The sequence below is a fragment of the Trichomonas vaginalis genome, chromosome II (genome assembly GCF_026262505.1).
Source record: "Trichomonas vaginalis G3 chromosome II, whole genome shotgun sequence".
NCBI lineage: Eukaryota > Parabasalia > Trichomonadida > Trichomonadidae > Trichomonas > Trichomonas vaginalis.
The window spans coordinates 18820795-18844002 of NC_067204.1; the positions used below are offsets into that span (position 1 = coordinate 18820795).

Here is a 23208-nt window from a genome sequence, read left to right on the forward strand (position 1 = left end):
GTATTTAATCAAAATTTTCTTAATTATTGAATTAAAATCATATCTCCAAAAACATAATAACAATATAACAGGTGATGATATGGATTATTATTATTCATATTATAAAAATGAAATTTTGAAATATCATGATAAATAATTTCTGAAATTAAAGACAAAATTAAAATAATGAATATACAAAGGGAAAAACTAAATCACAACTTAAACAGTTGAAAGATTTCAAAAATAAAGTATTAACAGAAGAAGATATTGATGAATTATATAAATTATATAATCCTGAGCCGCAAAAGCCAAAGGAACAAAACAAAAGAAGAAAAGCCGAAAACAACACCAAAAGAGAAAGTAGCAAATGTTCAACAGCTAAAGGTGCAAAACGCCCAGGTCCTTCAGACCATAAATGAAGCACAAGCTTTAATTTATGATTCATTAGTTAAACCATATTCAGCCCGACTTTTAAATGAAGATCAACTTTTGGAATTCATCCTTCAACATAAATCGAAGCGGGAAAGTATATCAAACCTTTATATACAGCATATTTAAAACAAATGAATAGAATACATCCAAATTAATGAAAGGAAAATCAACAACTAAAACTTCATCATCCAAAATCAAAGCAGATAAAATTAAACCACTTACAACACCAAAACCTCCAACGGTAGTACCTCCTCCTTCAGTTAATCCTTCATCATTCACTTTATTATATCCATTTCAAACATTAAAGAAGCAAAAAGATTTTAAAAAGGATTTCAAGATATTAAATAAACCAACTGACCCGAAAATTCAACCGTTAAAGGAAAAAATTTTAGTCGCCCTTCATTTGCACCATATCCATATTCATACGAAATCGATCATTTATATTCAAAAGGAAACGTTACTTATTTATTTGCCATTAGCATTAACACTAGATATTTATATTGCATTCCGGTGAAAGGGAAAACAGAACAGAAACAAGAAGAGCTATTCAATACTTACTAGATCATGAAAGTAATAATATAAGATGATGGTGATAAAGGATTTCAGGCAGCTATGGGCTCATTATTTCCCACAAATTAATTTTTACTTCTCATCTTCTCCATATACGTTTCATAATAAAATAGTTGATGCGGTAATGAGAACTCTTAGAGATGCGTTAGGGGTTAACGGTCAGATATACTGGGATGGAAATCATGACTCCATCATACAGCAGTTAGTATATTATTACAATAATACATGGCATAGAACTATAAACATGAAACCAGTGGAAATGAAAAATGATATTTCAAAAGAATGGGAATATATTAGAAAGCAAATGGAAAGGTTAAATGATGTTAAACGTGAACAAATTAATTCGGGGCTCATGAATTTTAAACAAGGGGATAAAGTTTTGATTCATCTCGATTATGGAAAAACTGATAAATCAATGACAAAAAGAAGACGAAGATTTGACACAATAGCTGAATTTGTTAGATATATTAACGGCAATGCATTAGTTGAAGTTGACAATAAATTAATAGAAATTCCGATTTATTTTATTACTCCATTATATTTAAATAATATTTAATTTTTTTATTTCGTAAGAAATGAGTGACAAAAAGCATCCAAGAGTCCTGATTCAATTAAGATTCAGAGTCCAGACAATGAATATAAAAAGAAACTAAACAGAATTAAATCAAAAATATGCTATTACAAAAAGAAGCCGCAATGCGGGGCTGATGCCCATAAAACTAAAGAACTGAAAACGATAAAGAGAGGAAAGAAATAATCGAAAAATTAGAAACTTACCGTTCAATCCTTAAACTGAGTGAAGCAAAAATAAAAGAATTTAATAGAATAAATAAATTGATTGGAAGAGATGAATTTAATAAAGATGAATTTTTAAACTCAATCCAAATTTAATTTTTATTCCTCTTCGACAACGTCTCTTCGAGACGCCGAACCCTTCTGGGTTCTTCTTTCCATCATTACTGCATAACCGCATCTTCTCGGTTTTCGTGGTTTGTTGTTTTTAATTGTTCTTGCATCATTTTTATCATTTCCTCCCTTGTTATGATTCGTGGTAAATTTTGAGCTTGTGGGGTATCCATTTATATAAAAATAAAATTTTGTTATCAGTTATTTTATCATCATTTTATTAAGTTCATCTTTAGTTAATTTGAATGATAAGAAAATTTATTTTTGAATAACTGAAGGTGTCACACGTCACCATGTGTCACCTGGTTAATTAACTTCTCTTAAAATTACTGACAACATGACATTTAGACAACAGGTACGAAAGGAGGAAGGCATTTATGAATTATTTTTGAATAACTGAAGGTGTCACTACGTCACCATGTGTCACCTGGTTAATTAACTTCTCTTAAAATGATGACACATGACATTTAGACATCACAGCAGGATTAATGCAAAAATAAATTCAATCATACTTTATACTGCAAGACCTTCAGGTCTCGCCGCTTAGCGGCTCATTTACAGGTATTTCATCGTCAGTAAATGAATCCTCATTATCGTTTGGTTCAACCTGTTTATATAATCCTTTCATTTCTTCTTTCAAAACATAACACCATGTTTGTTTACCATCTATTCTTCTCTGTTTCCTATCACATTTATCCTTAATGCTCATTTGAAAGTTTTTGTCTTTCATGTCTGATGGTTTGCAGCATAGAGCATTTTTACACGTCATACCTGCACACAGTTCATCATAATGTGTATTTATCCATTCATCTAAAGGATTTGTTGATAATTCTATTAAATCTTGTTTGGCTTCAGTCATCGGTATGATTCGTACATTAAATGATGAAAGGTCATATTGCATAAAATACGTCAGTAAATTATCATAAAATTCCTTTGTGCATGAATCCATTAAATTCTTGAAATAATCAAATTGACCCTTGAATTTACCATTAACTCTTAAAACTACGTATCTTCTGTCTCCAACTTCAATTTTGACAGGGTAGACGTTATTAGTTACCAAAATGAAATTGGCAACATTCTGAGCAGTTCTTCTGGGTTGATTCTTTTCATTAATTCTTATTTCATTATCCGTAATAATTGATTTCAAAGCGTTGAAGTTTGCGAGTCTGTCTTCACCTACATTCTTGAGTTCATTAAGTACAAGAAACATTTTATTCTCAACTACTGAATTGAAATTACCCGTTAGCTCACTTATTTCAGTAATGTTTTTACATGAATAACCGGCGAGAAGTTCAGAAATAATGTCTGTAAATCTGTTTTTACCTGTTCCCTGAAGTCCTTTCAAAATAATTGCTGTTTCATTCTTGATTCCAGGATGTTGAATCATTGATGCAATCCAGCCGAGAAGATATTTATACACTTCATCGTTATTATCACAAATGGCTTCTTTAATGAAATCCATAAACATCTTAATTTTTGAGTAATCTGGTTTTTCGAGAACGTTGTATTTATAACCTTGAAACGTTGAGAAAACATCTGGGGAATCAGATTTAAAGCAAACACCCTTAACGGTTAATGAAGACAATTGATTTAGTAGTACATCCCATGCTGTTATTGTTTTACCTTCTTCTTTAAATAATTTAATCATTTTAAGTGACTCTTTCATGTTTGATTGAAGAACGAATGATATTTGATTCATTTTGTCGTGGATATTATAGTCCTTTTGAATGAAATATTTGTTTCCACAATCTACAAAACGGATTACACGTGATAAATCCTCAATTACTTCAGAACTGTTTTTATACTGATGATTTTCAGCCTTGCGTCTAATATCTGTTATCAAAAACGAGTCATCAAGTTTTATATCAAATGTTATTTTTGGCTTAAGTAATAAAGGTAAAACGTATTCATCATAATATTCCTTTTGATATAGTTTTAGAATCTTCATTAAAACAAATGGAGAAGTCATTAAATGTGCATATCTACTACGTGCTTTTTCAAAATTACTTTTTGCATTTTCAGTTAAATTGCAGAAGTTATAAACGTTATCGTATGCTTCATTAATTAAATGATTAGGTAACGAATTAATTGCTTGAAACAGTGTGAATAATGTAACTTCTTTTTCTAAATTCATGTTTCCACCGTCATTGTGTACTTCAAAATCACTGATGCCATCAACTATGCTCTGGGCAAGTTTATCGTCAATGTTTACATCTTTGTTTTCATTCATGATAGTCTTTATTTCTTCATTCTTTTGTTCAACTCTTACCTTAATATTCAAATCATCTAATATATCATTCACTGTTCTGGTTATGGTCGAGTCATAACTTCCACGAATGAATGAGTATGTATTGATTGGTTCTGTTGCATTCTTGCGAACTCTTGAATCAGCCATAACTACTAAAGAACGCTTTGAATCATCCATAGAAGTCATTATATCAATATCGTAATCATTGCAGGAATAGCATTTAATCATTCTGTTCGAAACTGAATAGAAGAAATTAGTGTTGCAATAAATGTGAAGACCTCCTGAAGCGGTTTTAACGATAACATCTTTATCCGAAAGTTTTGATAAAATATCTTTTCTAACTGTTTCTTTAAGTTCATCATTGTATGATTTATTGATATCAACATCTATAATCGTTAAATTTGAAATTTTATTTACTAATAAAGCCATACCAGTTTTCCTTCCTCTTGCTCCATCGTGTTTGAGGTAGTTATGTAAATCAATCTTGTTTTCACCAATTCTTTCGTTGAGGGTTTTAGTTTCTGCCACAACTAATTCCTCAGCTAATGAATCAATAACTTTTTCATCAGAAATGATAAAGTTGCTGTTGTTGTTTGTTGCGGTCATTTATATAGGAATAAAAAAATAAAAATAATTTTAAAACTAACTTTATTTTTGGACTGCATCAAATTTCCTGGACTGTTGTCAAAATGTCATGTTGTCATCATTTTTAAAAGAAGTTAATTAACCTGGTGACATGGTGACGTGGTGACACGTTCATAATTTATGAAAACATTTACGAAACATTAACGTAAACATTTACGATAAAATTTATTTCCTGGACTGTTGTCAAAATGTCATGTTGTCAGTAATTTTAAGAGAAGTTAATTAACCAGGTGACACATGGTGACGTGGTGACACCTAAAAACCATTAACGATAAAATATATTTTTGGTCGTTTATGACAAAAATAAATGGTTCATTTACTCACAATATTTTTGTACAAAACGACCCCAAACTTTTAACTTCTTTTCTGCAGTTTCTAATGCTATCTTAGCGAGTTCATATTCTCTAAATTCTCTCTTAAATCTTTCTTGTTCCCATTGGTCTAGTTCGTATGGAGAATCTCTATAACCATAACATATCTCACGTTCATGTTCTAATTGTTTTTTCGCACATTTTTCTAACTTTTCTTCAAAAAATGTTTAGCATTCTCTATTGTATCTTCGAGTTTTCTTCATCTAATTTCTCATGAACTTTCTTGTCTATGGAGTCCATAATATTTTGACATAAAATGCATACTTTACAGAGCACCATTCAGCAACAAAATGAACGAGTCAGGATGTATGTAAATACCTTTGAATTCATTTATAACACCCTTAGTAAGCTCATAAAATGCTTGTTTTGAGGTCGAGCCACTTTTGGCTTGACTGTATCGTTCATCCAAAACTCAAGAATTTCCTGCATTTTGTACTATTGAGAAATCTGTTTAAATGGTTTTAACCTTCCGCTTCTCTGCCATCTTTGTTGCATTAATGTAACCATCCTTGTCTCTACGTAAGACTTCAATACCATTATAAGTGCCTTTTGTGAATGTTTCGCCATTAGATTTGTTCGTGAATGTTTTTGCTTCGACTGACATTTCTGTTCTTACATACAAAATAAAAAAATAAAAATAATTTTAAAACTAACTTTATTTTTGGACTGCATCAAATTTCCTGGACTGTTGTCAAAATGTCATGTTGTCATCATTTTTAAAAGAAGTTAATTAACCTGGTGATATGGTGACGTGGTGACACCATCAGTTCTTCAAAAATAATTCATAAATGCCTTCCTCCTTTCGTACCTGTTGTCTAAATGTCATGTTGTTCGCTCTTTTGGAGCTCAGGACTTTAAGCAGCTCTGAACCATGCGAATACAGTCATAAATGGTGGCATATAATCTGCACCCGAACCTGTTGGATTTGTTGTGAAAGTGTGTGAATGATTTCCTCCTGATTCAGTTGGTCGAAAAGTCTTTTTTGCTGAATTGTTATAAGATGGAGATAAAACGTCATAGCCAGCTTTCTAGTCTGAGTTGTATAATGGGTGGTCTCTTAATGAGTGTATATGGTCGCCAGAAAAGTTTGTCGTTCCTGTATGAGTGTGCGCAGGTAAGTTTGCTTCTTTAATTTTCTTTGAGCCTCCTGTTTGCTTTGAAGAGTTAGCACAGTATAAGAATTTGTTTACAATCTGCTGCCACGTACCAAAACCCAGAACTGTTGCGGGATTTGTTGAATTCATTGATGTATAAATAGAGCCTATAGGATATAATGTTTGAAGTATTTCAGTCTTTAATGTTTGAAGCTCTGTTTTATCTGCTTTCTTCTCTAACTCATAGTTAACATAAGTTTTATCTGCTTTAAGGTCTAAACATCCTGAAACCCATTCTGTATCAGCTTTAACTTTAAAAGTCTCCAATGTCCATTCATGATACCATTCAACCTTTTCTTTAATTTCATTATCTTTTTCATCAACATAAGTTTTATCTGCCTTAAGGTCTAAACATCCTGAAACCCATTCTGTATCAGCTTTAACTTTAAAAGTCTCCAATGTCCATTCATGATACCATTCAACCTTTTCTTTAATTTCATTATCTTTTTCATCAACATAAACTAAATCTGCTTTCTTCATTAACTCACTATCCACATATTCCTTATCCACCTTCTTCATTATGTCATTTAGGAAACCTTCTATGAATTCCTCATTTAAATTAAATCTTCCAATCTTCAAAACTTTAGGAAATGCATTTAATGCGTAATATCTCTGTTCTTCTGGTGAATTGATGTTATATATCATCCGTTATTTCTTTAATTTTTGAATTCATAAAAAATTTCTTTTATATTTGATATCACTGCACCACCTTTGCAAACGAATTCGAAATGGTCATTTTTCAATACTATCTCCAAATCTCCATATTTCAACCTTTGCGTTTGTTCTGCCGTCTTTGAATTATATGCATATATGGCGTATGTAATGGTCTGAAGGACCTGGGCGCTTTGCGCCTTAAGTTGCTGTTTTTTAATCATTTATTACGATTTAAAAATAAATATTTAATCCGTTATCTCATCAGCTATTTTCTCTATTTGAAATTGCCATAATATTTCATTCATAAATTCTAAATCACAATCAAATAGGTCAGTTATTCTAAATTTAATATTTGATAAATCTTTTGAATGAAGAATAAATGAATTCCCGGATAATTGAAACGGATATGATAAAGAAAATGTGTTTAAGTTGATGGATAAAATGTTTTGTATTGATGGGTAGGAGTTAGGGTCTAATGTTTGATGTGAAAATCTCATTGGGGTATTAACTTTATCACATTTGATTAAAATGAAATTGGAACCAGTGTCAGAATACAAAACATCCCCAACATCTTTTTCAAAATTTAATATCCCCAACAATGAACGAAGATGAGGAGTACAAAATTTAATTTTCAGCGGAAATTTAATAAGGTTATTTATTTCATCAAGTTCAAAAAGTTTATCAGGTTTTGATTTAAAATTTTCTTCATACCATACGATAAATGATTCATTTAAATAACTTAAAATCATGTTAATATCCAATTTCGCTATCACATTATTTATATACATATCATACGTTTTTTCAAGGTCTACGACCTCGCCGCTATGCGGCTCATGGTCATCTTTAATAAATGATATATAATATGAAGGGTCTAAAAGAATGGGATTAAATTTACCACTCACAGAAACGAGAGTAACATTATATAGGGTGTCCAAAGGTGCGTTTAGCACAGCGCTCTATATGAGACTATTAAAGGAGATATATGCTGATTATAAATATATAATAAAAAATATGAATATATGTATATGATGAGTATGTTGTATTTTGGCGCCATGCCGGGATATAAAATGAATTTTGAGACAAGAGGCGGTTTCGCGGGAAATTTTGGCGGGATTTTTTTCATTTTTTTAATGAATCATAAAGAAAACATCCTCGCTCTTGCAAAAAAATGCAAAGACTGTAAAAAAATCTACGAGACATTGGTAAAATGCTTCGGTATGGATGCTCCTAGCTATTCCACTGTAACGTATCATGTTAGGATGTATCACTTCATGAACAAAAAGGCGCCCATCATAAAAATTGACAAAAAATCGCCGGATCAAAGAAAAATCAAAGCAATTCTTCAAGCGCTAGATGAAGACCCAAGAGCATCACTCAGAAGGATAGAGGAGATGACAAAGATACCACGTACAACAGTCAGTTATTATCTGCACAATTATTTGAACTACAAACTAGCGTATACACGTTGGGTTCCGCACAACCTTAATTCAGTTCAAAAAAAATCTAGAGTCCAATCTTCGAAAGAGCTCCTCTCTATATTGCGTGCGTATCAATCCAAGAAGTTTCGCTTTTTAGTAACAGGGGACGAGTCTTGGTTTCAATATGCAACAGAAGCCAAAATCATGTGGATCCCGAAGGATGAAAATCCGCAAACATTCCCGAAGAAAAAAATTGACACACCAATGATGATGTTGTCGGTTTTTTGGGGCGTGAATGGCATCATCGCAATTGATATTCTTCAAAAACCTAATACGATGAATGCTCAGTATCTAATTGACAATGTTCTTACTCAAATTATCAATTCTGATGAGTTTGAGAAATCCAAACAACAAAAACAAAAGTTTGCAATTCATTTTGATAATTCAAGAGTTCACAAAAGTCATAAGGTAATGAATTACTTGTTGGAAAACAATGTCAAAGTTGTTCCAAACCCAATTTATTCACCTGATATTGCACCCTCTGACTTTTATTTATTCGGCACGCTAAAAAAGAGAGCTGAAGGACGCGAATTCGCGAGTCCAGATGATCTTGAAAATTTTGTAAGAGAGCAATTTGAGCAATTTTCTCATGATGATTTAAAGCGTGTCTTTCAAGCCTGGATCGATCGCTGCGAACGCGTGATTGAATCCAATGGTGATTATATTTAAATAAACTTTATATATATGTAACTTGTTTATTTCTATTCGCAGTATTCAGGTTTGTGCTAAACACACCTTTGGACACCCTATAAATTCCGCTAACTGTTAAATTTAATTCACAGTTATTATTCGAAATAATATTGATAATTGACATTTTTATTACGATTAAAAATATGGTAAAGCGTTATTTTCCAGTGATAAATAAAACTAGAATAAGATTACCTCAAGAATTCATAAATTCAACGAATAAGAAATTCATTTATGTTATAAATTTTAGTGTTTTCAGAAAATATGAGTCAGTGTCATATTCATCAACAGGTTATATTTCACTTCATTCAAATTTAGTTCAATCAAACCCATATAATGACCATTTCATAAGATTTTCAGATGGTATTAAAAATGTAATTGATAGATTAAAATATGAACAGATTGACAATATCGAATTTTTGGAATTTTGGTTTAAATATCCCGATGGAAAAAAGATTGAAGTTAAAGATAAAGCTGATACTATAACAAAAACAATTACAATGACCGATCCGGATAGTGGGGAACAAAAAGAAATAAAACAAACGATAGAAACTGGTGAAAGGTCAATTATTATTGATTATGATTCAAAGGATTATTATTCGATAATGTTAATGCTTGAATATTAAATAGCCTTAACAAAGAATTTTTCAAGTGATATTTTATATTCATCAACTATAGGGTGTCCAAAGGTGCGTTTAGCACAGCGCTCTATATGAGACTATTAAAGGAGATATATGCTGATTATAAATATATAATAAAAAATATGAATATATGTATATGATGAGTATGTTGTATTTTGGCGCCATGCCGGGATATAAAATGAATTTTGAGACAAGAGGCGGTTTCGCGGGAAATTTTGGCGGGATTTTTTTCATTTTTTTAATGAATCATAAAGAAAACATCCTCGCTCTTGCAAAAAAATGCAAAGACTGTAAAAAAATCTACGAGACATTGGTAAAATGCTTCGGTATGGATGCTCCTAGCTATTCCACTGTAACGTATCATGTTAGGATGTATCACTTCATGAACAAAAAGGCGCCCATCATAAAAATTGACAAAAAATCGCCGGATCAAAGAAAAATCAAAGCAATTCTTCAAGCGCTAGATGAAGACCCAAGAGCATCACTCAGAAGGATAGAGGAGATGACAAAGATACCACGTACAACAGTCAGTTATTATCTGCACAATTATTTGAACTACAAACTAGCGTATACACGTTGGGTTCCGCACAACCTTAATTCAGTTCAAAAAAAATCTAGAGTCCAATCTTCGAAAGAGCTCCTCTCTATATTGCGTGCGTATCAATCCAAGAAGTTTCGCTTTTTAGTAACAGGGGACGAGTCTTGGTTTCAATATGCAACAGAAGCCAAAATCATGTGGATCCCGAAGGATGAAAATCCGCAAACATTCCCGAAGAAAAAAATTGACACACCAATGATGATGTTGTCGGTTTTTTGGGGCGTGAATGGCATCATCGCAATTGATATTCTTCAAAAACCTAATACGATGAATGCTCAGTATCTAATTGACAATGTTCTTACTCAAATTATCAATTCTGATGAGTTTGAGAAATCCAAACAACAAAAACAAAAGTTTGCAATTCATTTTGATAATTCAAGAGTTCACAAAAGTCATAAGGTAATGAATTACTTGTTGGAAAACAATGTCAAAGTTGTTCCAAACCCAATTTATTCACCTGATATTGCACCCTCTGACTTTTATTTATTCGGCACGCTAAAAAAGAGAGCTGAAGGACGCGAATTCGCGAGTCCAGATGATCTTGAAAATTTTGTAAGAGAGCAATTTGAGCAATTTTCTCATGATGATTTAAAGCGTGTCTTTCAAGCCTGGATCGATCGCTGCGAACGCGTGATTGAATCCAATGGTGATTATATTTAAATAAATTATATATATGTAACTTGTTTATTTCTATTCGCAGTATTCAGGTTTGTGCTAAACACACCTTTGGACACCCTATATTTTATTATAAATATCATTATATGTTAAATGAAGTTCAGTTGTTGTTCCGTTCTTTGATATCTTAATTGTGCTAATATCCTTTATAGGATTTATTTTTGCAACTGTTCCGCAGCATGAAACCTCATCATCTATGAAAAATTGAATCTTAACGTCTGAATCTTGAACATCACAAAGAATGGCGATAATGTGAATTAATGATTCATAAGGTAAAATAATTAAACCGGATTGATCAATTAAATTTATTATTGAATCATAATTATTAGTTATTATATCACGGTAAATTTTCATTAATTCAGAATTAATGTCTATTTTATATGGGTTATCAAGTGGTGCTGGGTATGTTGGATAAGTGGGAATTTCAACAGGTTCTTTACCGGGTTCAGATAAAATGATTGGGTCTCCATCTTCTTTATTTTGCTCCTCCTCCTTTTTCGGTAAGTCACGAGTTAATAAATTTGGTTGAGTTGCTGACCTTGTTAATTCAGGGCTAACATTAACTTTAACATTTTGAATAATTCGTGATTTATCATCATTTACGTTATAACCAACCGTAATCTCTGCTTTTGCGTTAGTGTTCTTTTGACTAGTGAAACGTCTTCTCATTTATAATCGAATAAAAAAATATATTTAAACTTTTATTTTGCTGGAAGTTTTGAATCTATTATTCCCTGTATTTGTTCTTGAAGTTGATTTTTAGCTGGTTCATTGTAATTAAAAGACCTAATATATTCATTAATTGCATTCTTATAATCATCTGATTTCTCAAATTTTCTTTTATCTGATTCCTTAACTAAATCATAAGTTAAACCTCGTTGCTGATATAATGGTTTCTTAATTAAATCTTTGAATGCTTGAGATAAAGCACCTGATGCAATTCTTGCTACTATAATTGGATGGAATTGCTGTTTAAGTTCATCTTTAACATTTGCGAAAACTGGATCGAATAAAGCAACTTTAAAGAATTTCTTAGCTGGAATTTCGGGTCTAATATTTGCATATTGACCATCAAACTGGTTAGAATATCGTGGTAATCCATCCGGTCCCTCTTCAATAGCATTTAATTCTTCATTGAAATAAGAATATGGATTATAACGGTATGAATTAATTGGACCATTTTCACCTTCTCCAATGTATTGTTTAACAGCTTTTCCATTTTCATCAAATTGCATGGATAACGTTCATTATATGCTTTACGTTTAGGATAATCAGTTATAGTTAATTTGTAACCATTTATGACTTTAATATTACCTTGACCATCAGTAACGAAAACTTCATTTATACCATCAGGTTTTCCATTTGGACCCGTAATGTCTGCTTCGTGTGCTTCCCAATTTGGTCCATGACGTTTGGCATATGCTTGAGCTTCTGGTAATGTTAAAACGTTTCTCATTTGTTTAACATCTTTTTGAAGACCAGCAACAATATGAACTAATTCTTTCATTCCATCAGGAACTTTCATAGTTCTATTATATGCACCCTTTTTGTTTGTTCCTTGTTTTAATGGAACCTGTAGAAGATTTGCTATTTCTGTCATGTTTAATTATAAATAAAAAATAAAAATTAATTATAAAAAGTTAATCAAATTTAACACCTCCTTTATTTAAATCAACTATTATTTTTCCATGTTCTCCTAATTGTTGATATTGTGTGTAAAGTTCATTAATGCTCATTGGTAAATTCACTTGATAAAGCATAACGTTCAACTGTTGACGACTAAAACCACTGAAAATGAAAAGGGTGGACAGGTTTGATTTAATGTTTGTGCTTAATGCTTTGAAATATTGAACAGCCATAAAGAATGAACATTGAATATGTCGACATTGAGTTAATAATTGATTAAAATATGATTTCTCATTAGTTATTAGTTTTGATTTCATGGCATCATCTAGAAAAATTAGTGAATGCAAAAATTCTTTATCAAAATTTGAAATAGAAAGTGTTTCAAATAATTCATCCCGTTGTTTATCAATAATTTTATCCTCTAATCCTTGCTTCTTGATTGTATTATATAATTCTTTATACATTAAAAAGTTTTTTAAATAATCTTCTGCTTCTTCTTGTGATAAATAAATAATTGGAATTTTGATTAAATGCTTTAAAGATTCAAATGTATCATCTGAAGGTGAACCTGAACGGTTGATATAAATTAACACATGTGAATAGGGGGAAGTGTTAGCAATAATGATAATTTGTTTTAATATCGTTAATGTTTTACCTTTATTTTGTTTACCAATTGCTGCAGTGATTGAATTTAAGTAACATTCAGAATATGGAATTTTCATTAATTTTTCCTTAGATAGAGCATTTCTATTATCACTCAATGCTTCATTAATCATATCATCTACGTATGTATTATATACTCCTGCTAATTCTTCATAAGGAGTGGATGAATTTAAATCCATTTAATCAAAAATAAATTTATAATTTTAAACATTTCTATTCATCAATATTTCATCATATGAACTTCTATACTGTGGTGGTGTACCTGTTGGATGATATTTCAAACCTTCGTCCGGTGTCCATGTCCAATATGTAGTTCTAGTAAACCAAACCTGAGGAGGATTTGTCACCTTTGAACAGTAAGTGTCATTTTCACCCTGAATGATTGGATAAGCTTTCACTTGTACTGTAACTTGTGAGTTGAAAGTTTCTAATCCATCAAAGAATATACCCGCTCCATCACGTTGAACTGGAATAGTGCATAAGAATGAAGTTTGGTCTTTCCATGTTCTAGCTAATGGCGTGCCATTATCATCATTCAGTGGTCTAGTTAATGAGTCCTCGTATTCTTCTGTGCATTCATTCACTCCATCTAAATCAGAAGCTTGAAGCATACGTGTAAAGAATATGTCACCCACTGTGGTCATCGCTTGATCGGGGAAGTTTCTGGAATCTATAGTGACCTGAAGACCTCGAAGCATTGGATTTTCTAAAACTGTTCTTTGCATTGCATTCTTCGGAAATGTTAACACAACATCTGTAACATTATGAAGAGCGTATGGGAAATCTGAGCTAATACCTTCAGGAGTGATGCAACCTCCATTTAGTGAACGAACGTCAATATGTTGAGCTGGAATCATGAATGGATCTTCCTTACTGAATAAACGTGGTATTGCTTTAACTGATTCTTCAATTAAACCATATCCTGGTGTAATGCATTTATCCTCTAAAACTTCCATCTTTGTGCATGAAATAATAACGTCATTAACTGTTGCGTCAGCAGATGTAGCGGCTAAGCCTGTAATTAATTTGGCAGGAAGTCCGATTTGTTGGAATTTGCGATCATATTTATAAACATGATTCATAATCTTTTCATAATTTTCATCAGTTATCTTTTCATAAACGTAATTTTGTAAATCAGCAACTCTTAACGGGTCAACCTGACAAAATACTAAAGTATCCCTGAAAACATAATATTTAAGAATGATATCACCAAATGATTTAGGATAATCATCGAACGCCTGAAATGCTAACAAATCATTTACCGGAATAATCATATCAAAAGTGACATCAACTTCTTCATTTGCTTTCTTGAAAACTTCTGAAGGATCAATATATTTACCACATACTGAGTTATCATATTTTTGAACATTATTATATAACGAATGAACAAACTTTTTAACTTTCCTTTCTGATTTTGGTTTATATGTTGCAAATGCGAAAGATTCACGGGCGCAATCCATCTGAAGATAACCGGCATCACCTCTTTCGGTTTCTACTTCTAATTGTTTAAAGCTTTGATTTGATGATTTGTAACCAACGAATAAACGCATGCATTTAAAAGCGGCATCACATGTGAAAGCTTTATTTGAAACTAGAGTTGCTTTAACTTTGCGTTTAATATATGTGTCACCTAATTGGTTCACATCATGAGCCGGATTTGTAATTCTTAAATGAGTTTGTTTATCATCAAAATATGGAGCATCAGAGTCATAGCATGAACTTTCAAGTTCTCTATAATATCTTCTACCGTCATTCTTTGCGAATATTTCATTTATCTTTTCGAATGAATGAAACACATTTCCATTAATCGGTTTAGTGTTTGGCACCAAATAGTTAGTAGTCATTTATTAATAAATAAAAAATCAAAATTAAAAGATGAAAATGAATTTTTAATTTTAATGAAATAATCAACTATGGCTGCAGGTATATTTAAAAACTGTGGGATAAAGTAAAAAGAGGAGCGAGTAAAGTTTGGGAAACATTGAAGAAGGGAGCAAATTGGATATTTAAGAATAAAGAAGCAATTAGTGACGTTGCTGAATCAATAACACCAAAAGCTGCCCAATAAGAGAAGTTTTAAATAAAGGAGAAAAAGTTTATCAAAGACTACAACCGATACTAAGATAAAAATAATATTATTTATTTTTCCACTATCTACCTCCTATTTTATTAAGTATTCCTTCAGCAATTCCACCAACTGCGTTACCTGCTTGTGCTCCCATCGCTGGATTACCTGCTTTAGTACCTAATACTCCACCTATGATAGTTCCTGCCGTTTTCGCTACTGGTGCCAAAAAGTTTGCAACGGGTTTAATAATCTTTTTATAAACCCAACCCGCAGCTTTCTTAATTCCATCCCATAATTTTTTAAAGAATCCTGCCGCCATTTCTGATTTAATATTAATTAAAAAATATATTTCATCACTTATATTCTAATTTTTATTTAATGATAAATGAAACTGATTTTAAAAATAAATGAAACAGAGGAGGAAGAAATAAATGAAAGTGAAAATGTTCAACAAAAAATAAACGTTGTTAAACCAATTACTGAAATAAAAATTTTTTCATCTGTTGAAGAATTTAATGACTATTATGCTAATAATAAAAAATTATTTGAAGAATTGACAACGTGTAAATTGAATAAAATGTTTAAAGTTGATGGATTCAAAATTTCAAAAATAAAGGGGGTGGTTAGTTTGAAATCTATTCCTCAATCAAGAATCACCTCATTAATGAAAATTGATGATTTAACAAAAAGAATAGAAGAGATTGAAGAAAGAATGAATCAAATAATTGATTTCATAAATTCAAATAATCATTAGTTTCTTAAAGTTCTATGTTGAACTCATCAAATTCTTCTTCATCATTACCATTACCATTACCTTTAGCAAGTTTATTTACTCTTTCAACTTTATCTTTTGATAGTCTTTCGTTTAATTTTTTCTGAAGTTTTTCGTTACCAAGTTCTAAAATTTTACATGGATGATATTTAAACCCGTTAAATTCTTTTTCCTCAGTTTTAATCATTAATCTACAAAGAACTTTAGTGAGGTGGTTTTGTTGTTTAAACCATTTATCCTTAATATTTGTTATAAATTCAATATCCGGAATTAATTCCCAAATTTTTGAATTTTCGATTAATTTACCATCAAATGCAAAAGCAATAGGTTTAATATTAAACTTACCTTTATAAAATAAACTTTGTACGCAATCATCAAAATAAACGTCTACTTGTTTAACCTGGGTGAGAATTGGTGAAAGTTTATCCATTAATTGATTCACAGTCATGAATTTAGAGCTGTTCATTTCATACAAAATAAAAAAATAAAATAATAAACATAACTAAGTTTTAATTTTTCGTAAGACATGAATTTTTAAAGTTTATTTTTTATTCATGAAAATAATTATTTCTAATTTCTTTTACTCTCTCGTATATACTAGATTTAAAGAATTCAGAACATTTCCCATAATCTCCTAAATGTTTTCTTATCTTATTGGTTTTCCATTCATTATATGAAACTGTATAAACTTTCTCTTTATCTTTGCATCTTTCATCACTTCCAATATATTTATATTTCAATTTTGATTTATTGGTTTCATATTCATTAACGTTTAATAATTCACAGTCTTCCTTTTTAAATAAATGTTTTATGTATTCAGGATTAACAATTCTATAATATTGCTTCCCTTTAAATCTTTGAATATAAACAGGAACACCATCCTCTAAAATTCGATAATCTATTTTATCTGGTTTTACTTGTTGGGTCATTTATGTAAGAATAAAAAAATAAATTATTTTAAAATTAATGTTAATTTTTTAATAATTTATAAATAAATATATTTTAATGCATCGTCTATATATAGATGTAACAAAAAAAGTCGCTAAACCCGTCATATCCTACTACTTAATAATCACATAAAAAATCAAATTTATTTTTTAATATCTTTTGTTTATTATAAAACTCTAAAGCAAATTAAGGCAGATACGTATTCATAATGCATTCTTTATGGTATTTATTATAAAACAAAGTGCTTTTCCAATATGAAACTTTTATTATCAGAATTTGGTCAAGTTAGATACTCTTTTTTAATGAAGTGATAGTTCAAATAAAAAAAGTTATACATATCAGTGACTGTTAAAATGCCAAATTTTCTAATTATTTATGTCAAAATGATATTGTAATTATAGATGCAGGAAAAAACCGTCACCATATGACAAAGGTGTCACCAACCGTATAAATTTCCACGCAAAGTAGTTCTTTTATTAAAAAAATCCGTTTTTGATTAAATAAATAAACAAGTTTTTTAAATATTAGCACTGTTAGTGTACAGCTTATTATCAGAAGTGAATAACAGAGATTCAATTTCTGATTCCTTATAATTAATCTTATCTTGTTTCTTGCATGAAGCTACAACACAAATTATTACAACAATTACAATAAGAACAAATACAGAAGATGCTGTAATTATAATGAGTTTCTTCCTTATTTGATTGTCTCCTGATGAAACACAAAATTCAGTTGTGGAACATGGAACTCCTGAAATTGAAGATTTTCCATAATCTTTCGAAACGAAAATCTCTTTCAGTTTAGAGCATCCTGTAAAGAGATCTTTTGATTTAATTTGCTTTGTTCCGCAATAAACAAACTTAGAAAGTTTTGTGTCATTCACAAATACATTGCTAGCGATTGATGACAGATTTGCTAAATAAACTTCAGATAATTCATTGCAATTAGCAAATGAATAATTTCCTAAAATCACCATGGTTGTCAATGTCAAATTGTAAATTCCAGTATTCGAAAATGAAAAATCTCCAATAAATGAGACATTATCGAATTTAAACTCTTTCAATTTTGGACAATTATAGAATCCATAATCTGAGACCTCTTGAATCTTTTTCATAGTGATAAACTTTTGCAAGCTAATACAGTTTTCGAAACAATGGGAAGGAACTATTTCTAAATTAGAAATCTGAATTAATTCTAAACTTTCGCATCCAGAAAATGAATAACTTGAAACAGACAAAATGTTTCCTGAAATATTTCTCAGATTCTTACAATTATGGAAAGAAAATTGTCCTAAGTTCAAATTACTGGAATTAAGGAAAGTCATTTCGTAACATGAGCAAAAACAATGATCAGAAATCGATAAATTCTGAGGAGAATTGATTGTTATGTTTTGCAATTTTTGACAATTTTTGAATGCTGAATTTCCTAATTTATTCAAATTGTCGCTTTTAATTGTAAAGTTTAATAGAGATGAGCATTCATTGAAAGAAGAATCTTCAATTGTTTGGACATTTGAAATGAAATCGATTTTAGATAGTTTCGAACAATTATTAAATGAATATTCTCCAACTTTCTCAACAATTCCATTTGCAACTATCTTTTCTAAACTTTGAAGTCCATCAAAGCAATGTGGATTAAAGATGATGGATGGTGAAGTGACATTTATTTCAGATAAAATATTTTGTTGTCCAAAAACATTTTCACCAAATGTAACTTTTGAACTTTTTAGTATCAATAATTTTTGAAGATTGGATAATTCGTTAAATATAGAACTTTGGAAGTCTAATTGGCCTTGTGTATTTATAATTAAATTCTCCAAATTTGAGTTTGAGAGTGAATTTGCTTCTAAAGTAATGTCAGCATTTATTTCAAAATTGACAAGATTTTTCATTTCTTTCATTGAATTTCCTTTAATTGTCACTTGATTTGATGCTATTCTTAAATCTCTAACATATGGGATAATCTTTGCAAAGTCAACTGATATAACTAAGCCATCGACAATATTACAATCAATAGTATTCAAATTTGAACAATTCTCAAAAATAGAATTTCCAAATGTAGCTTTTTCACACATCATATTGATATAATTCAAACTGGTGGAATCAGCAAATGAGAAGTCTTTGAAACTAATTATTTTGCTTGAAATTGTCACTTGATGTAATGAATCAATATTTCTAAAACAACTTACATCTAAATAAAGTTCATTTGCGTCAAAGTTCATATTATTAAGTTTATTGTGATTGGAAACTGCATCTTCTTTAATTTCAATTACATTACATTTTGTAAATGATAATGTTTCCATGTTTTTAAAGCCATTAAATGTTTTTTGACCAATATATTTCAATGAATAAACAGCAAATACAACATCATTAACATTTCCAAAGTAATTGAAACAATCATCATCGAAAAGTGTCAGATTGTCAATTGAATCGACTAAAATCAACTGTGTAATAGAATCTTTCGATGAATCAAATACATTGACATTCATTTGATTGAATAATGGATATGTAATCGATTTGATATTTGATGATTTTTCGAATGCAGATGATGAAATATCTTTCAATGATTTTCCTAAAACAACTTCGGATAATTTTGAACAATTTCCAAATGAAGAATTTCCTAGAAACGTAACACAATTTGGCAATATAATTTTTGTCAAGCTATAGCAGTTCTGGAATGCATTTTCATAAATGAATTCTAAGTTTTTGATGTTGTTATCAAAAGTAACAGTTTGCAAACTTAAACAATCTTTGAAACAATTATCAGAAATGAAATACAAGTTTTCATTGATTGTAACGCTTTCTAGTTTCGAACAGCCACAGAATGCAGCTGATCCGATCATTGTCAGAGATTTTGGCAAACCATTGACAATTTCTTTCAAATTTTTACAATTTTGGAAACATGAAATTCCAATTGAGTTTATATTGTCATTAAATGTTACACTTTCTAAACTTGTGCATCCATAAAACAAATCAGAATAAAGAATTGTAACTTTTGGAGGAATTGTCATCTTTCTTAAACTGATGCAGTTTCTAAATGAAAATGAACTAATCAAAGAAACAGAATCAGGAAGAATAATTTCTGTTAATTGTTTGCATCCATCGAAACAATTCAAGAATATATTTTGTAAATCTTTAAAAGGTGTCTTAAACGTAACTTTTTCTAATCTTTCACAGTTTCTAAAACTGTTTGCTCCAAAAGACAAAATGTTTGGAGTGTCTAAAACCACCTCCTTTAGATTTTGACAATCTTGGAAGTAATTGTCAGGAATTTTTAGCAAAAACATATTTTCGCTTTCGATAATTGTAATTTTTTGGAGTTCTGGACAGAAAACGAATGGTGATCGTATATATTTTTGCTCAGTTAATACGAATGTAAGTTCTTTGAGAGCGTTGCAAGCATCGACGACGTCATCATGTAAAGTATTTATTTTTTTCTTGAATTCCATACTGACAAGAGAAATACAGCCTTGGAAGCATGCTTCTCCTATCACTTGTAGTTTGTCAGGTAAATTTATCTTTTCAAGGCTGCTACAACCGGCAAAGCATTCATTATCAATTTTTACTAAGTTTTCTGATAATTTAATGGATTCTAAGTTGATGCATCCTTTAAAACATGTAGGTCCTAAGTGTGTCATAGTATCTGGTAATGAAACATTTAATAAATGAGAGCATGCGTAAAATGTGGATTCTTCTAAGATATTTAACCCTTTTGGAAATGTTATAGAAGCTAACTTATAACAAGCGTAGAAACAACCTTTTCCAATATGTGTAATGGAATCTGGCAAATTAATCTGTGGCAAAGATTTGCAGTTTTGGAAAGCATAATCACCTATTATTTGTATTCCATTTGGTAATTTAACTGATTGTAAGGATGTACATGTATCAAAAGCGCTGGTTCCAATAATTACAGGTGAATCTATTTCGATTGATGTTAAACTTTTAAAAGAATAGAATGCATTATTGTCTATTCCTTCTACTCCATTCATTATTTTAAGTTGTTCCGCTTGAGATTTATATTTTGACACTTCATTAATTGAGATATTGCCACTTCCTGAGCAAGTGATGATGTGGCTATCATAAGTGCATGTAGCAGAAATCAATTTTACTTCCTTTACTAACAGTTGTTTAAATTGTAAGTAAAGGAAAGATCTCATTTGATGAGAATTTAAATAATAATGAAAAATCAATATCAAAAAAAGAATATTATATCATAGGTATAAGTATCGATGATGTCAGTAATGTATAAAAAACAAAAAAATAAAATTATAAAAAATTAATTAGATAAATAGATAAACATTGTATTTAAATACATACAAGAAAAACAAAAAATAAATAAATTATATAGCATTCTGAGGGAAATCGTCCTTTGTAAACAATTTTGGATCAGGAACTCCAGCTTCATCAAATAAACCATAAATTTTCATATCCTTATTACCCCTAACGATTCCTATTGCCACTTTTGCATGATTTATCAACTCAGAAGAGCCAATCTTTTTAGCAACTTCGAGAGCTTCGAGATAGAACTTCTCTGCGCGCTCGAAATCACCGTAGAAGCAGTTTAACTTACCATTAGATATCAACGCGTTGTAAGCGGTACTCAAATCTCCTTGTTCCTGTGAAATTCTTGCATCTTGGCTGTAATACTGTTCCTCAGCGTCTATTTGTCTTCGGCCTATATCAGAGCGCTTGAGACGATCACCGAAAGCGAGCTGAGAAAGCTGTGTAGCTCCAATATCGTTAACTAAAGATTCTCTTTCGGCCAAAACGAGTTCATCCTTTAATGCACCACGGATTTTCTCAATCTGTTCGTAAAATGGTGAATCTTCCGCTTCATTCATCTCTGTTGCTGTATCTAATGCCGCTTGATAAAATTCAACTGATCTTTGATTGTCACCTTTGGCTCTGTAAATGAGGGCTATATTACAGTTGGCGGCTATTGTTTCGAACATGGACCTTGAAAATGAAAGATGGCGCATATTCCATTCAATAGCTTCATCATACATTTCCATGAGCTGATAGTTAACGGCAATACGGTTAAAAACAAGAGGATCTGCATCAGCACCTAATGTTTGTAAGTATTTCATGTAATATTCGTTCGCGCGTTTAAGATAACCTTCACTTTCGTAAAGAAGGCCAATGTTGAAGTAAGCTGATGATTCGTCTTTGATATTTCTCGATCTGAGTGATGCTTGAACGAGAAGTTGAAGATCGCGAAGAGTTTTCTTTGTATCTGGGTTTGATGTGCCTTGATTTAATCTTAAAGGCTGCAAACCATCGAAATCAATTGAAACAACTGATGGTTTAACAGCTTCGTTCACAGCAAATGGACCTTCAGCTACAATTCTTTGAGGATTTTGTAAAAGAGAAGGACGTGGGTGATTTGAATCACTTACACTCAATGCTGAGAATCGTGCTGGATTTTGTGGTACGCATAATTGATATTTTTCAACATCTAACTGAGGATCGTTTTTAATTGTTTTAGTTGTACTTTCTTTCTTTTCAACCATCTTTTTCGCTTTCTTGGCTTCTTTAGCACGATTTAATTCGGCCATATGTGCATCAATTTGCCTGGCAACGGCCGGAGGGACGCAGTTAGGTCCAAAATCTGGAGGAGCTGAGAAAGCTGCAGGCGCTGGGTAGTAACCAATCGATTTCTTATCCTTTGTCTGACGTAATGATGAGTTGTTTCCTTTTGTAGATGATTTTAATTTAGGTGATACTATAGAGCGCATTTAAAATAACGTGTCTAATGACGATTAAATAAACTTAAGAAAATCATCCTCGCTATAAAATCTTCAATAAGATAATTAAATAGAGTTATGTACTCTCTGGATTTACATTTAGTATCTCAAAAAGATTATATTTAATAGTTTTTGAAGCAAATTTATATAAATGTCAATCTCAAGATTCATTGGGCAAACCCAAATTTTAGCTAAAAGTGACAGGGGAAAAAAACGTTTAGTATTAAAAAAAAAGACCGATGAGAGCTTCGTTCGAAATATAGAGGGAACTGAGAATGCGCAACCATTCTCAGGGAATATTGGATGCTATTCCCGTTCCCTCTGTATGGAAAATTGAGGTTTTCAAAGGG

General features: G+C 30.9%; 9 protein-coding genes across 9 annotated transcripts, besides 4 other annotated features; 2 read left to right on the top strand and 7 right to left on the bottom strand.

The window, feature by feature from the left end:
* Nucleotides 1-807: 807 nt before the first annotated feature.
* Nucleotides 808-14103: a mobile genetic element.
* Nucleotides 2614-4741, bottom strand: TVAGG3_0568890 (uncharacterized protein; the record flags this gene model as incomplete). The annotated part of the gene is made up of 1 exon (XM_051238717.1): nt 2614-4741. A coding segment is annotated over one exon (2128 nt), but the record flags the coding sequence as incomplete, so codon positions are not given.
* Nucleotides 6180-6785, bottom strand: TVAGG3_0568900 (phage tail repeat-like family; the record flags this gene model as incomplete). The annotated part of the gene is made up of 1 exon (XM_051238718.1): nt 6180-6785. The coding sequence occupies one exon, from the start codon at nt 6783-6785 to the stop codon at nt 6180-6182; it is 606 nt and encodes a 201-aa protein (XP_051096542.1).
* Nucleotides 7883-9186: a mobile genetic element.
* TVAGG3_0568920 (Mariner transposase) lies at nt 7979-9106 on the top strand (the record flags this gene model as incomplete). Its single annotated transcript, XM_051238719.1, has 1 exon — nt 7979-9106. The coding sequence occupies one exon, from the start codon at nt 7979-7981 to the stop codon at nt 9104-9106; it is 1128 nt and encodes a 375-aa protein (XP_051096543.1).
* Nucleotides 9800-11101: a mobile genetic element.
* TVAGG3_0568940 (Mariner transposase) lies at nt 9896-11023 on the top strand (the record flags this gene model as incomplete). Its single annotated transcript, XM_051238720.1, has 1 exon — nt 9896-11023. One exon carries the CDS (start codon nt 9896-9898, stop codon nt 11021-11023), a length of 1128 nt encoding a protein of 375 aa, XP_051096544.1.
* On the bottom strand, nt 11427-11707 carry TVAGG3_0568950 (uncharacterized protein; the record flags this gene model as incomplete). Its single annotated transcript, XM_001315109.2, has 1 exon — nt 11427-11707. A coding segment is annotated over one exon (281 nt), but the record flags the coding sequence as incomplete, so codon positions are not given.
* On the bottom strand, nt 11740-12273 carry TVAGG3_0568960 (uncharacterized protein; the record flags this gene model as incomplete). The annotated part of the gene is made up of 1 exon (XM_051238721.1): nt 11740-12273. The coding sequence occupies one exon, from the start codon at nt 12271-12273 to the stop codon at nt 11740-11742; it is 534 nt and encodes a 177-aa protein (XP_051096545.1).
* Nucleotides 12679-13506, bottom strand: TVAGG3_0568970 (uncharacterized protein; the record flags this gene model as incomplete). Its single annotated transcript, XM_001315110.1, has 1 exon — nt 12679-13506. The coding sequence occupies one exon, from the start codon at nt 13504-13506 to the stop codon at nt 12679-12681; it is 828 nt and encodes a 275-aa protein (XP_001315145.1).
* A 3520-nt stretch (nt 14104-17623) lies between the features above and the next one.
* On the bottom strand, nt 17624-21267 carry TVAGG3_0568980 (antigen BSP-related family; the record flags this gene model as incomplete). The annotated part of the gene is made up of 1 exon (XM_001315112.1): nt 17633-21103. The coding sequence occupies one exon, from the start codon at nt 21101-21103 to the stop codon at nt 17633-17635; it is 3471 nt and encodes a 1156-aa protein (XP_001315147.1).
* A 187-nt stretch (nt 21268-21454) lies between these two features.
* On the bottom strand, nt 21455-22849 carry TVAGG3_0568990 (Rapsyn-related family; the record flags this gene model as incomplete). Its single annotated transcript, XM_001315113.2, has 1 exon — nt 21455-22849. One exon carries the CDS (start codon nt 22847-22849, stop codon nt 21455-21457), a length of 1395 nt encoding a protein of 464 aa, XP_001315148.1.
* Nucleotides 22850-23031: 182 nt separating this feature from the next.
* Nucleotides 23032-23208: part of a mobile genetic element that runs on past the window's edge.